This window comes from Saccopteryx bilineata, chromosome X (assembly GCF_036850765.1).
Source record: "Saccopteryx bilineata isolate mSacBil1 chromosome X, mSacBil1_pri_phased_curated, whole genome shotgun sequence".
Taxonomy (NCBI): Eukaryota; Metazoa; Chordata; class Mammalia; order Chiroptera; family Emballonuridae; genus Saccopteryx; species Saccopteryx bilineata.
Genome location: NC_089502.1, coordinates 29,293,680 through 29,307,565, shown reverse-complemented (window position 1 = coordinate 29,307,565; position 13,886 = coordinate 29,293,680). Strand labels below are relative to the sequence as shown.

Here is a 13,886-nt window from a genome sequence, read left to right as displayed (position 1 = left end):
TTTCTCACTAATCCTTTCTTAACACAGAGTGGTTTACTCAAACTCTGACAAAAAATAAAACAACCCCGTTTTTGTAATGGGTTATATTTTCAAAAGATCATTCATTTTTATCTGTCAATATGTCCTTTGACTCATTGCTAGTATTCAAATGATGATCTATGATGCTCTGTCAATATTGTGAATGTTACTCATTTCAAATACTAAGGGCATAAGTTGAGTTCAGCTGTTTCCAGTAAAACCACCCACAACAGGCAACATACTAGACTTCTTAGGTGATATGTGGAATTTGCCTTTGTGGAATTGATAACAGGATACATGAAAGGTTTACACTGTCATCAATTAGATGGAACTTCTTCATGGTTCAAATTTATCATACAATCAACTCTAAATATACAGTTGAATTTAATTCTTTAGAATCTAATAGTGGCTCAAAGAAAATCAAGACAGGATTTAGCACAAGAACCAAATCAGGAAAGCATCGGGTCAGGAGCAGAGGGAAACTATTACATCATCTTCAAAAGGTCACATATTTTAGAAGGGAGACTTCATGAAAACCTGCCTCTTTTATGTATATGTACCCAATCCTATACAATCAGTTCAAGATGAAGCTTGAGCTGTCTAGAAAAATGGAGAAAACTGGTGAGAAGAGGGGAGAATCACTTCAGGTTAGTGTGAAGGTGGGGGGTGGCAGGATGGAGGGTCAAGGAGATGACAACGTATTTAGGTTGTTCAGGGTACAGTGAGTCGTTTATTCGGAAAAGGAATCGAACAATGCTGTAATAAGCCTCCATGAAACTGTCTCCTAGTACACGGGCAAGATTTTCTCTTTAGTATCTAGGTATGGGGTTGCTGGGCCATAAAACTATACTACTTCTCAACTTTCCAAGATAATGTCAGACTGTTTTACAAAGTGCTTGTAACAATTCACACCACCACTACTAATATAAGAGATCCTGCAGCTCCACACCCTCGCAGATGCTTGCTATTGTTAGAACTACAAACTTTTGAGTATCAAATGCGTATAAAATATTTCAGTATGTCCTTGATTTCCATTTCCAATGGTAACGAATTCCTCTTTATGTATGTATAGGCCACGCATGTTTCTTCTGACAAGTGCCTGTTTGTGTCATTTTCCTGCTTTTCTTTCTAGTTGTTTATAGGTAGTCTTTAAATATTCTCAACGCTAACTCATTCATGGTTGCGTGTATTGTAGGATCTTATCCCAGCTTGGAACCTGTTTTTACTTACTTTAAGATGTCTTTAGATAAACAAAAGTTCTTACTTTTAACCTAGGCAAATTTATCAGTATTTTATTTTATGGTTATTGCATTTTTTGGGTCTTCTTTTAAAACCACTTCCTCCACCCCAAGATCTAATAGATATCTGCTCATTATACTAAGAATGCTAAAGTTGTTTTTGACAATGAAGTTCTTAGTCTGGCTGTACCAATTTTTAAATATGGTAATATAGGGTTCTACTCTCATCTTTCTCCACACAAATAACCATTTTCCCCCTGAACCACCATTTATTGAATAGTTTCTTCTTTCCCCATACATGTATGCCTCTGTCCCTGGGCTCTGTATTTTATTCCATTGAACAAGTCATTTGTTCCCCAACATTTTCTTTTTTTTTCAAGTGAGAGGAGGGGCGATAGACAGATTCCCGCATGTGCCTTGAACGGATCCACCCAGCAACCCGTCTGGGGCTGACGCTTAAATCAACAGACCTATCCTCAGTGCCATGGGCTGATGCTCAAACCAATCAAGCCATTGGCTGTGGAAGAGGAAGAGGGAGAGAAGGGGGAGAGGGAGGGGAAGAGAAGCAGATGGTCGCTTCTCCTGTGTGTCCTGACTGGGGCTGACAGGGGATGGAACCTGGGATGTCTACACACCAGGCTGACACTCTATCCACTGAGAAACTGGCCAAGGTCTCCCCAACACTTTCTTTCTTTTGTTTTTTTTTTTAAGATTTTACTTATTCATTATAGAGAGGGAAGAGAGAGAGAGAGAGAAGGGGTGAGGAGCAGGAAGCATCAACTCCCATATGTGCCTTGACCAGGTAAGCCCAGGGTTTTGAACTGGCAACCTCAGCATTTCCAGGTTGAATACAACACTTTCTAAATGCTTTGAGCTTCGTAATAAGTCCTCAAATCTGGTAAGGCAATTTCATTTTCTTTCTCTTCTTGTTCAGAAGAGATTTGGCTATTCTTTTTTTTTTTTTTACATTTTATTTATTCATTTTTTTAAAATATTTTTTTATTTATTCATTTTAGAGAGGAGTGAGAGAGAGAGAGAGAGAGAGAGAGAGAAAGAGGAGGGGGGAGGAGCAGGAAGCATCAAATCCCATATGTGCCTTGACCAGGCAAGCCCAGGGATTTGAACTGGCGACGTCAGTGTTTCCAGGTCGATGCTTTATCCACTGAGCCACCATAGGTCAGGCCTTATTCATTTTTTTAGAGAGAGGAAATACAGAGAGAGAAAGAGACAGAAAGAGGAAAGAGATAGAAAGAACAGAGGGAGGAGCAGGAAGCATCAACTCCCCTATGTGCCTTGACTAGGCAAGCCTGGAGTTTCGAACCGGCGACCTCAGCGTTCCAGGTCGCCGCTTTTACCCACTGCACCACCACAGGTCAGGCTGGTGAGCTTTTTGCTTAAACCAGATGAGCCTGTGCTCAAGCTGGCGACCTCGGGGTCTCGAACCTGGGTCCTCTACATCCCAGTCCGACGCTCTATCCACTGCGCCACCTCCTGGTCAGGCGATTTGGCTATTCTTGACCGTCCAGTCTAACATATAAAATTTAAAACCAACTTATCAAGTTTCATGAGAAACTCTGTTGTGGTTTCGATTTGGACTGAACTGAAACTACAAATTAAGTTGAGAAGAAATGACAACTGTATAATATTGTCTTTCTGTCCATGAACACGGTATCTCATTTATTTTCCTATAGAGATCCTGGATATCTTTTATTAAGATTTATTTCTAAATCCTTCATATTCTCTGATACTACTATGAATATTGTTTTCTTTTTATTTATTTACATTTTCTAGTTGTTGCTGGTGCATAGAAATGCAATTGATTTTATGTATTAACTTTATATCCAATCATTTGTTAAATCATCTTATTATTTATAATTTATCTCTCGATTCTTTAGGATTTTCTATATAAACAATCCATAGCATTCATAAAAATTACAGTGTTATAGCCTCCTTTCCAGTCCTTAAGCCTCTAACTTTTTTTAATCAACTATGCTGACCCTTAGATAGTGTTTTCTTTTTTTTGTTTGTTTGTTTATTTGGTTTCTTGAAATCTTTATTTTTAAATTTTATTTAGTAAGAGAGAGAGAGAGAACAGACAGGGATAGACAGACAGGAAGGGAGAGAGATGAGAAGCATCAATTTTTCGTTGTGGCACCTTAGTTGTTCATTGACTGCTTTCTCACATTTGCCTTGAGCAGAGCGAGTGACCCCTTGCTCAAGCCGGTGACTTTGGGCTCAAGCCAGCAACCATGGGGTCATGTCTATGATCCCACACTCAAACTGGTAAGCCCGCACTCAAGCTGGTGACCTTGGGGTTTTGAATATGGGTCCTCAGCATCCCAGGCTGATGCTCTATCCACTGTGCCACCACCTGGTCAGGCTAAATCTTTATTTAAAAAAAATTATTGACTTTAGAGAGAGAAGAGAGAGAGACCGAAACATTGATCTGTGCCTGGATGTGCCCTGACTGGGAATCAAACCCACAACCTATACATCCAACCTATGCTCTAACCAACTGAGCTATCAGGCCATGGCCAGGCATGGTGTTTTCAAATGCTGGTCATCAGAGTTCGAAGATTCTGGAAGTGCTTCAGGGATACTTCAAATATTTGCCTCCAATTTTATTTTAAAATATTTATCTACTTTTAAAAGTTGAGAAAGTTTTTAAATTCCTAACTACAGTGTGATCCTGGTAAAGATGCCCTGTCCACCCTCCCTGTTCTGCCTGGTGCTTTGCTTTCTCTTCCCTGATTTTACAGTCACTTCCCCATGCTGAGCCTGCTGTCTGTCATGACCCTTTTCTGCTCCTCAGTCTCAGAGTCCATAGAGAATTAGAAGCAAACTTAGAAACCGGTAATATTGTGTTATTGAAATGCTTTCCTAACTACCACAATGCTGCATTCCTCATGAGACAGCAATAACTAGCTGAATTTAACTATATCCTCCAGAGGATAAACTATCTGTACCAAAATATGAAATAAGAATGGACACTGGAAAGACTGATTTTCTGACGGAACTGGGTGTGAGGCTGAGTTACATATATACTTAAAATTTTAGACAGCCACATTTATACCAACAAAACCAATATGAAAACAATACTGCCCTGGCCGGTTGGCTCAGCGGTAGAGTGTTGGCCCGGTGTGTGGGAGTCCCGGGTTTGATTCTCGGTCTGAGCACATAGGAGAAGTGCCCATCTGCTTCTCCACTCTTCCCTCTCTCCTTTCTCTCTGTCTCTCTCTTACCCTCCCGCAGCCAAGGCTCCATTGGAGCAAAGTTGGCCCGGGCATTGAGGATGGCTCTGTGGCCTCTGCCTCAGGCGCTAGAATGGCTCTGGTTGCAACAGAGCGACGCCCCAGATGGACAGAGCATTGCCCCCTGGTGGGCATGCTGGGTGGATCCCGGTCAGATGCATGCGGGAATCTGACTGCTTTCCCACTTCTAACTTCGGAAAAATAAAAAATAACCAAAAAAAAAAATCAATAGTTATATTTTACTCTTCATTAGGAATGGTCATGCAATAAAAATCAATCACCAAATATAATTCTGGTAGTGAGAAAGAAGGCAATGATCTAATCACAGAAATGGACATCAATGCCAAGAACATACCTGCTACCACTCATCACGTAACCCGAGCATTCAAATGATGCAATTTCTTCACTTGTCAAACCAATTTCACCTCTTCGTGGGATTCGTTTTCCAGCTTTTACATATTCAGCCATAGCTGCACCTTCACCAGGTAACAGAGCATGGCCATAGCTACAAAGTAATTCAAAATTCAGAAAAGGTTCATTAGAAAAACTTCATCATCTAAAGAGAGCACAATAATTCATTTACTCTCAGCGCACAGTAGGAATATCACTGATGAGCGGCAGCATGCTGGGAAGCCCAATATGAATGACTTTAATTGAAGAGTAAACAATGCACTGTGACCTCTGTCACTAAGCCAGAAGTGCAGAGATACTCTAGAAGAATAAAAGAACTGCTGTCAGCACATACACGTTCATGTTTTGCAATTATGGATTAATTTGTCCCTACAGGCACTGCCTTTCCTGCTTCTTTCAGCAAGTTATTTTTCTCCTTTTCCATTAAAAAAGAAAGCAATAATATATATCTCAAATTTAATATACTGTTTAGCCTAATAACCAATAATAACACATACACTAACAATTATTTATTACCTTTCATTCAAGGGGACTTTAAAACTATCATCCCTTCATTCAATTCATTGAATGCTTCTTAAATACCTAGTTAACAAAACCCATCTCTGTTCTTGTGGAACTGACACATTGATAAGGCTATAACTACAATACAATGTAGAATGTAGAATACATTGCACAGAAGAAATATAAAGTGCTCTGAGGACTAAAGGATCAAAGGGGAGGAATCACACCTCCTCGTGGAGGGAAGGAATTGGAAATCAGCACGTGCCCCTTCTTTCGAAAAGGGCTTTGAAGGATGGGAAGGACTTTAACAGGAAGACACTGGAGGTTCTGCAGAAAGCAGGGCTGGGGGAAGCAGGGAAAGCATGTGGGGGAGAAATAGGGAACTAAGGCACGGTGTGGGCAAGTGCACAGCGAACAGGGAAATTCAGCTCAGCTCACTCGGAACCGGGGGCAGGAATGGGGGCAGAGGCGGACAAGCTTGGACAAGCTAAGTCAGGGCCACACTTTTGGGAAGGTCCTTTAGATATTATAAATGCACTGTTACTCACTTCAGGGGTTTATCATCTTGAGAGGCAAGTGTTTTTGGAGCCTCCGGGCCAATTAAATCTGAGGGTTCTTCAGGCTCTGCATGAAAGATATTCAGAAATATATTAAAAAGAATTTTTTTTAGTGAGACAGAGACAGAGACAGAGAGAGGGACAGATAGAGAGAGAAAGGGAGAGAGATGAGAAGCATCAATTCTTCGTTGCGACACCTTAGTTGTTCATTGATTGTTTTCTCATATGTGCCTTGACTGGGGGGCTACAGCAGACCGAGTGACCCCTTGCTCAAGCCAGTGACCTTGGGCTCAAGCCTGTGACCATAGGCTCATGTCTGTAATCCCACGCTCAAGCCAGCAACACCACGCTCAAGCTGGTGACCTCGGGGTCTCGATCCTGGGTCCACTGTGTCCCAGTCCGACACTCTATCCACTGCGCCACTGCCTGGTCAGGCCATATGCACATTTTGACTGACTGGTTAATTCAATGTTTTCTGTGTTCTGTGTCAAAATCCATCAGAAGCACCTACTTGATCGATCCTTCCAGGGATTCTCCAGAAACTCTTCTTGAGACTCTTTAGAGCTTGAATCACTGGAATCTTTTCTGTTCTTCTTAGACTTCTTTTTCTTGTATTTCTTCCTGTAATTATTATAATTTGATACAAATTGACTTAATTGTCCTTTAAAATGGGTGTATTATTTTTTTCAAGGCAATAAGAAGAGTGATTAAAATGATGTGAATTCTTAGCTTATTCAAATTCTTCAGAATTTTAATTTAAAAATCTTCTAAACTATTTAACTAAATCATATTTCACTGTAAAAAACATATCCCTAAAGAAAACAATGAAATACAGTTCTCATGTTGTAGAAAGATAATAGAAATAAACCAGTTTTAAAAGTAGCTCTTACCAATTTGAGCATCAATAATTTTAAGAGTAACTAATTAAAAAAACATCACACATATATGAAGACTTGGGTTCATAATGTTACTAAAATAACCCAGCTCATTATTTTGAAAACTCATAAAACAAAAAAGTAAGCAATTATCCTGTCTTTCCTATATAAACTGTACTTCAGGGTAACCATATAGCTGATGAGAATAGTTTTCTCTTATAGATACAGAGGACAGAACATGGTAAAAGGACACCATAAGAATACAATCAGCAACACTCATACAGCTGGAAACTCTACAGGACAAATTATTTGGTTGCTTCCATAAATTGCAAGAACAAAAAGAGAAGAGGCTTTAAAGATGTAAGAGATATATCAAGCAATGGCAACTAATGGCATTACTTGGATTTTTTTGAGTAGACTGCACAAAAAACTGCCAAAAATTGAGAAAGTATTAAGTATTTTAGGTGTGATAACAGTGCTCTAATTATGATTTCTTTTTAAAAAAAGAATGCCTATCATTTAGAGAAACATATTGTTTTTTTTTTTTTTAATTTTTTTTCCCCATTTTTCTGAAGCTAGAAACAGGGAGAGACAGTCAGACAGACTCCCGCATGCGCCCGACCGGGATCCACCCGGCACGCCCACTAAGGGCGACGCTCTGCCCACCAGGGGCCCATGCTCTGCCCATCCTGGGCGTCGCCATGTTGCGACCAGAGCCACTCCAGCGCCTGGGGCAGAGGCCACAGAGCCATCCCCAGCGCCCAGGCCATCCTTGCTCCAATGGAGCCCTGGCTGCGGGAGGGGAAGAGAGAGACAGAGAGGGAAAGCGTGGCGGAGGGGTGGAGAAGCAAATGGGCGCCCCTCCCGTGTGCCCTGGCCGGGAATTGAACCCCAGTCCTCCGCATGCTAGGCCGACGCTCTACCGCTGAGCCAAACGGCCAGGGCGAGAAACATATTGGTTTTGGATGAAATGATATCTGGGATTGGTTTCAAAATAACGGAGGAGAGGCTGTCCAGGAGCTGGTCACTGTGCCAGCTGGGTGACGGTCACACAGGGGATTACTGTTTTATGTAATTTTATATCTATTTGAAATTTTCTATAATAAAAATTGAAGGAAAAAAACTGACGATCTGCGTTTTTTCTTCTTTTCCTTTTTCTTGACTTTCTTTGATCTCCTTTTTGTATCTTCATCTGCAAATTAAAGCACAGAAGAGCAAAATAAGTAAATCAGAAAAAAAAACAGGAACTGTATTATTCCATACGTAGGTGGGACATAATAGTGAAACTAAGAGACATTGATAAGAGTGTGGTGGTTGTGGGGGGGAGGGGGGAATGGGAGAGGGAAAGGGGGGTGGGGAGGGGCACAAAGAAAACAAGATAGAAGGTGACAGAGGACAATCTGACTTTGGGTGGTGGGTATGCAACATAATTGAACGACAAGATAACCTGGACTTGTTATCTTTGAATACATGTATCCTGATTTATTGATGTCACCCCATTAAAAAAATAAAATTTAAAAAAAAAAGCACAGAAGAAACCTTAAACAATTAGCTCTAAACCCCAATACTTTTGAGTAGCTAAATATCCCACTGCTGTTCTATTTGTTGTTACATAGAAATTAATTCCACACTAAATATTTGGTGTTATAGGGTATTATTAATTTTATTACATGAAATAATAGTATTGTGATTAAGTAGGAAAAAGTCATACAAGAGATGTATACAGAAATCTTTAGGGTAGAAGTGTGATACTTGTAATTTACATTAATTATCTCTGCAAAAAAAAATCCTATTTGAAGGAAATATGTCAAAATACTAGCAATCATTAAAATCTCGGCGATATGTATACGGCATGGTACTATTCTCCTTATTCTTCTGAACGTTTGGGTATTTGCAGGAGAAAAGAGGGAACCCCTGTGCGTGTCTGAGGGGTGCTGCCCAGGAGCCCCGTCTAACGGAGGAGACAGAGGTACAGAGAGAAACAGAACCCGAGTGACAGGGAGAAGCCGGGCGTGCTGGGCCTACAGTCTCAGAACCAGGCTGAGCGGGAGAGGCTGCTGAGGCCTGGCCGAGCGGGCAGGGTGACTCAGGCTAGTTCTCATTCAGAACAGTTTTACGACAGAAGTTATGCATGCCCATTGTTGAAATGAGTAAGCCAGGCAGATGCAGGGAGAGACTGGCATTGCAGGCAGACAGACAGACGGACACTCTGTATCGAGAAACAAAATCGAGAGAATGAACAGGGACTGTTGAGGAGACAGAAAGTAGCTCTCAGGCTACAGAGGATGCTACGAGAGAAAGTGAGAGCGCGTGACAGGGTGATGTGATCAGACCGGATCAGTCAGGGTCTCAACTCGACCCTGAAGGCTGTGGAACTGTTGAAGGAGCTTGTAGTAGGGGACTCACATGCCCAGATTTGTGTTTAAAAAGTTCCGTCTTCCAGCAATGAGGAAGGAAAGTGACAACGGGCCAGGAAACCCAGGTGACACGAGAGGAAGGGCACCCTTGTGGACGTGACAGAGGAGGCAGCCTCTGCCAGTCATCAGGCAGGACCAGGCACACACAAGGTGGCTTCTTGTGATGCGCCCCCCACGGGGTGTGTCCCTTCAATCAGCTGCCCGCCGGAGGGGGTCCTTGGCTGGGCCTTTTTGAAAACTGCACAAAGGTGCTCAGTGGGTGTGAGAACTGCACCGAAGAGCCCAGGCGGCCCTGTAAGGCTTCGCTGCAACACACTCCTCACAGCCCGAGCCGGACTCGGCCCACACGCCCCGTACAGCTAACTACACACAACCAATCCAGAGTCACACTGCTTCGGGTGAGTCCCCAGTGTGCGACCGTGAGGCCGGCACTGTATGCTGCTCTGCGCCTCCCTTTCCCCACCGCTAAGAAGTGTCCTGCAGGGACGCAGTGCAGTAAATAGCAAGCACTCTGAAGGGTGCCCGGCACAAAGTCTCTCAACTATTACTGCTTCTAAGAACCTACTTCTTCTTCTTCTTCTTTTTTTTTTTTCTTCCATTTTTCTGAAGCTGGAAACAGGGAGAGACAGTCAGACAGACTCCCGCATGCGCCCGACCGGGATCCACCCGGCACGCCCACCATGGGGCGACGCTCTGCCCATCCTGGGTGTCGCCATGTTAAGACCAGAGCCACTCTAGCGCCTGAGGCAGAGGCCACAGAGCCATCCCCAGCGCCCGGGCCATCTTTGCTCCAATGGAGCCTTGGCTGCGGGAGGGGAAGAGAGAGACAGAGAGGAAGGCGTGGCGGAGGGGTGGAGAAGCAAATGGGCGCTTCTCCTGTGTGCCCTGGCCGGGAATCGAAACCGGGTCCTCCGCACGCTAGGCCGACGCTCTACCACTGAGCCAACTGGCCAGGGCCCAAGAACCTACTTCTGAAACACACTTTCAGAAGTAAAAGTAGTTTTAAAGAGAGGCTTGCGGAATGACGTTGACTTTCTTACCACTGGAGTCTGTTTCGGAATCAGAGTCACTGTCACTGTCGTCAGAATACTTCTTGTGTTTTCTTTTAGATGATTTCTTCTTTCTCCTTTTCTTGGACCTTTCTTTTGAATGACTGGACTTCTTCTTCTTCTTTTTTTCCTCTACATAAAATAAAATAAAATAAAATAAAATAAAATAAAATAAAATAAAATAAAAACTAAGGTCTAAACAAGTATTTCTTTTTTTTTTTTTTTTTTTTTTTTTGCATTTTTCTGAAGCTGGAAACAGGGAGAGACAGTCAGACAGACTCCCACATGCGCCCGACCGGGATCCACCCGGCACACCCACCATGGGGCGATGCTCTGCCCATCCTGGGCGTCACCATGTTGCGACCAGAGCCACTCTAGCGCCTGAGGCAGAGGCCACAGAGCCATCCCCAGCGCCTGGGCCATCTTTGCTCCAATGGAGCCTTGGCTGCGGGAGGGGAAGAGAGAGACAGAGAGGAAGGCACGGCGGAGGGGTGGAGAAGCAAATGGGCTTCTCCTGTGTCCCCTGGCCGGGAATCGAACCCGGGTCCTCCGCACGCTAGGCCGACGCTCTACCGCTGAGCCAACCGGCCAGGGCTAAACAAGTATTTCTTAGTATCACTTTTATTGTATTTGAAATACTGAAAAGGAATATGTGATCGAAAATTTGAAAAAAAAAGCTCTATATTTAAAATATACCTTCTGAGGTAGAAGCTGAAGTGGTGCTTTTCTTTGGCTCTTCATCCTCTACTGGTGTATGTTCATCAGAGCTGAATTTAAAGAACATGGTTGTAAGAATCAGAAAAGCGGGGGGCGGTCAAGATAATGGAGGAGGTAAACGTGGTACTCAGAACCTCCCACAAGCACGCCAAAATTATAACATCCTACAGCCATCATTAAAAACTGCCTGAAGTCTCGCTGAACAGAAGTCCTGTAACTAAAACTTTACAGAAGAAGCCACATTGAGACCGGTAGGAGGGGCAGAGATGTGGAATGGTCACACACCCACGTGTGGAGGTCAGAAACCGAGACGGATGTCTTGGCTGCAGAGGTTCCCTTTGAGAAATGAGGGGTCCCTGACCCACATCAGAACCCTCAGCCCAGGGTTCCAGTGACAGGAAAAGAAGACACCATAACTTCTGGTTGTAAAAACCAATGGGGATTATTGGATGGGGGCTTCTGGAGTCCCAGGCAGTCCCAGCCTGCACATGGACTTACTCAGACTCAGTCCCTCTGAGCTCCAGCACTGGAGCAGCAGCTTGAAAGGCATCAGGGACAAACAGAAAGAAACTGAAAAGTCTGGCATCATGGCAAAGGCTGAAGGTACAGCTTTCTTCCAAACAGAAGTGCTGGCAGAGGCCACTGTTCCATTGCTGAGCAATTTCTACACAGCCGGCAGGCGGGCCCCACAGCTGAGTCTCAATGAAGTTGGTTAACACTGTTCGCCTTGCCCTGGTGATTCCCTGAGACCCCACCGCACCCCACCCAAGTTGTGGGCTTTTCTACCACCAAAGCCTTTTCCAGTGGCGTTTCCAATACAAAGGGCCTCTCTTCCCCATGCTTCCAGGGGTCCCCAAACTTTTTACACAGGGGGTCAGTTCACTGTCCCTCAGACCATTGGAGGGTCACCACATACAGTGCTCCTCTCACTGACCACCAATGAAAGAGGTGCCCCTTCCGGAAGTGCGGCAGAGGCTGGATAAATGGCCTTAGGGGGCTGCATGTGGCCCTTGGGCCATAGTTTGGGGACACCTGCTTTAGACTTTTGTACAATCTCTCAAACAAGCAGCAGCTGGCCTCTGCGTACTCTACCTCTTGCTAAGTATCCCAGGTCTGGCAGTAGCTGCAGCTGACCTTGGTTCACAGCCTGGCCTCACCAGGCACCTCCAAACCCAGCACAAGTAGCAGCCAGCTGCAGTAGCTCATGCCATGTGGCCCTAGACAGGGCATGGGTGGTAGCTGACCTTGCAGCTCCTGGGAGGCCCCAGAGCCTGCACACCCAGTGGACAGCTTCAGGCCACACTGGAGTATACTTCAACCACCTCTACGAGTGATACACCTAAGGGGCAAACTCAGCAGGCACCAAAGCCCCACTGAAGCGAGTCCTACTCTGTACAGCTCCTCTGCTGTAGTCATATCTGGTGCCTGCAGCCAATGGGCCTGGGGGTAAAGCCCTCTCAGTGCCACGCCAACAGCAATCAAGGCTCGACTGCAACAGGAGAGTGCACACAGCCCACACTGGGGCGCACCTGGAGTGCCCAGCTCAGGTGACCAGGGAAACTGTCCCACTGGGCCCTAAGGACACCTACTACACTAGGCCACTCTACCAAGTCCAAGAGACATCACAGCTCTACCTAATACAAAGAAACAAACACAGGCAGGTGGCCAAAATGAGGAGACAAAAAAATAGGTCCCAAATGAAAGGACAGGCGATATCTCCAGAAAAAGAACTAAATGAAATGGAGGTAAGCAAACTACCAGACACAGAGTTTAAACCGATGGTTATAAGGATAATCAAGGAACTTAATGAGAACTTCAATAGCATGAAAAAGGGCATGGAAACAATAAAAAAGAACCAGTTGAAAAATTAAGGATACACTAACTAAAATGAAGAACAAATCACAGGGAATCAACAGTAGACTAGATGAAGCAGAGAATCAACAACAGAGTAGATTAAGCAGAGAATCTAGCGATTTGGAATATAAGGAAGCAGAAAGTCCCCAATCAGAACAGCAAAAAGAGAAATGAGGATAGTGTAAGGAGTCTCTGGGACAACTTCAAGTGTACCAACATTCGCCTCATGGGAGTGCTGGAAGGAGAACAGAGAGCAGGAAACTGAAAACCTATTTGAAAAAATAGTGATAGAAAACTCCCCTAACCTGGTGAGGGAAATAGTCATACAAGTTCAGGAGTGGCAGAGTCCCAAACAAGATGGAACCAAAGAGGCCCACACCAAGACACATCATTTTTATTTTTGTGACACAGAGACAGAGAGAGGGACAGATAGTGACAGATAGAAAGAGGGAGAGATGAGAAGCATCAATTCTTCACTGTGGCACCTTAGTTGTTCATTGATTGTTTTCTCCTATGTGCCTTGACTGGTGGACTACAGCAGACCCAGTGACCCCCTTGTTCAAGCCAGCGACCTTGGGCTCAAGCTGGTGAGCTTTGCTCAGACCAGATGAGCCCATGCTCAAGCTGGCGACCTCAGGGTTTCGAACCTGGGTCCTCCGTGTCCCAGTCTGACGCTCTATCCGCTGAGCCACCATCTGGTCAAGCAAGACACATCATCATTAAAATGCCAAAAGTTAAAGACAAAGAGAGAATCTTAAAAGCAGCAAGAGAAAAGCAGGTAGTAACCTACAAGGAAGTTCTCATAAGACTGTCAGCTGATTTTTGAAAAACTTTTCAGGCCAAAGAGAGTGGCAAGAAATATTCAAAATGATGAAAAGCAAGGACTGACGACCAATATTAATTTACCCAGTAGATAAAAAAGCTGTGGTATATTTACACAATGGAATACTACTTGGCCATAAAAAGGAAATCTTACCCTTTGCTACAGCACGGATGGA

The 13,886-nt window shown here is 44.0% G+C and overlaps 1 protein-coding gene across 1 annotated transcript in view; it reads right to left on the bottom strand.

Moving 5' to 3' along the window:
* LOC136317556 (NF-kappa-B-activating protein) overlaps positions 1 to 13,886 on the bottom strand; it is a 30,323-nt gene that overhangs the window by 4,139 nt on the left and 12,298 nt on the right. The window contains exons 3-8 of the mRNA XM_066250351.1: positions 11,014 to 11,084; positions 10,309 to 10,449; positions 7,980 to 8,043; positions 6,488 to 6,597; positions 5,968 to 6,043; positions 4,863 to 5,012 (exon numbers count right to left, since the gene is read on the bottom strand). Coding sequence (XP_066106448.1) covers positions 4,863 to 5,012; positions 5,968 to 6,043; positions 6,488 to 6,597; positions 7,980 to 8,043; positions 10,309 to 10,449; positions 11,014 to 11,084 — 612 coding nt within the window. The remainder of the gene's footprint in view (positions 1 to 4,862; positions 5,013 to 5,967; positions 6,044 to 6,487; positions 6,598 to 7,979; positions 8,044 to 10,308; positions 10,450 to 11,013; positions 11,085 to 13,886) is intronic.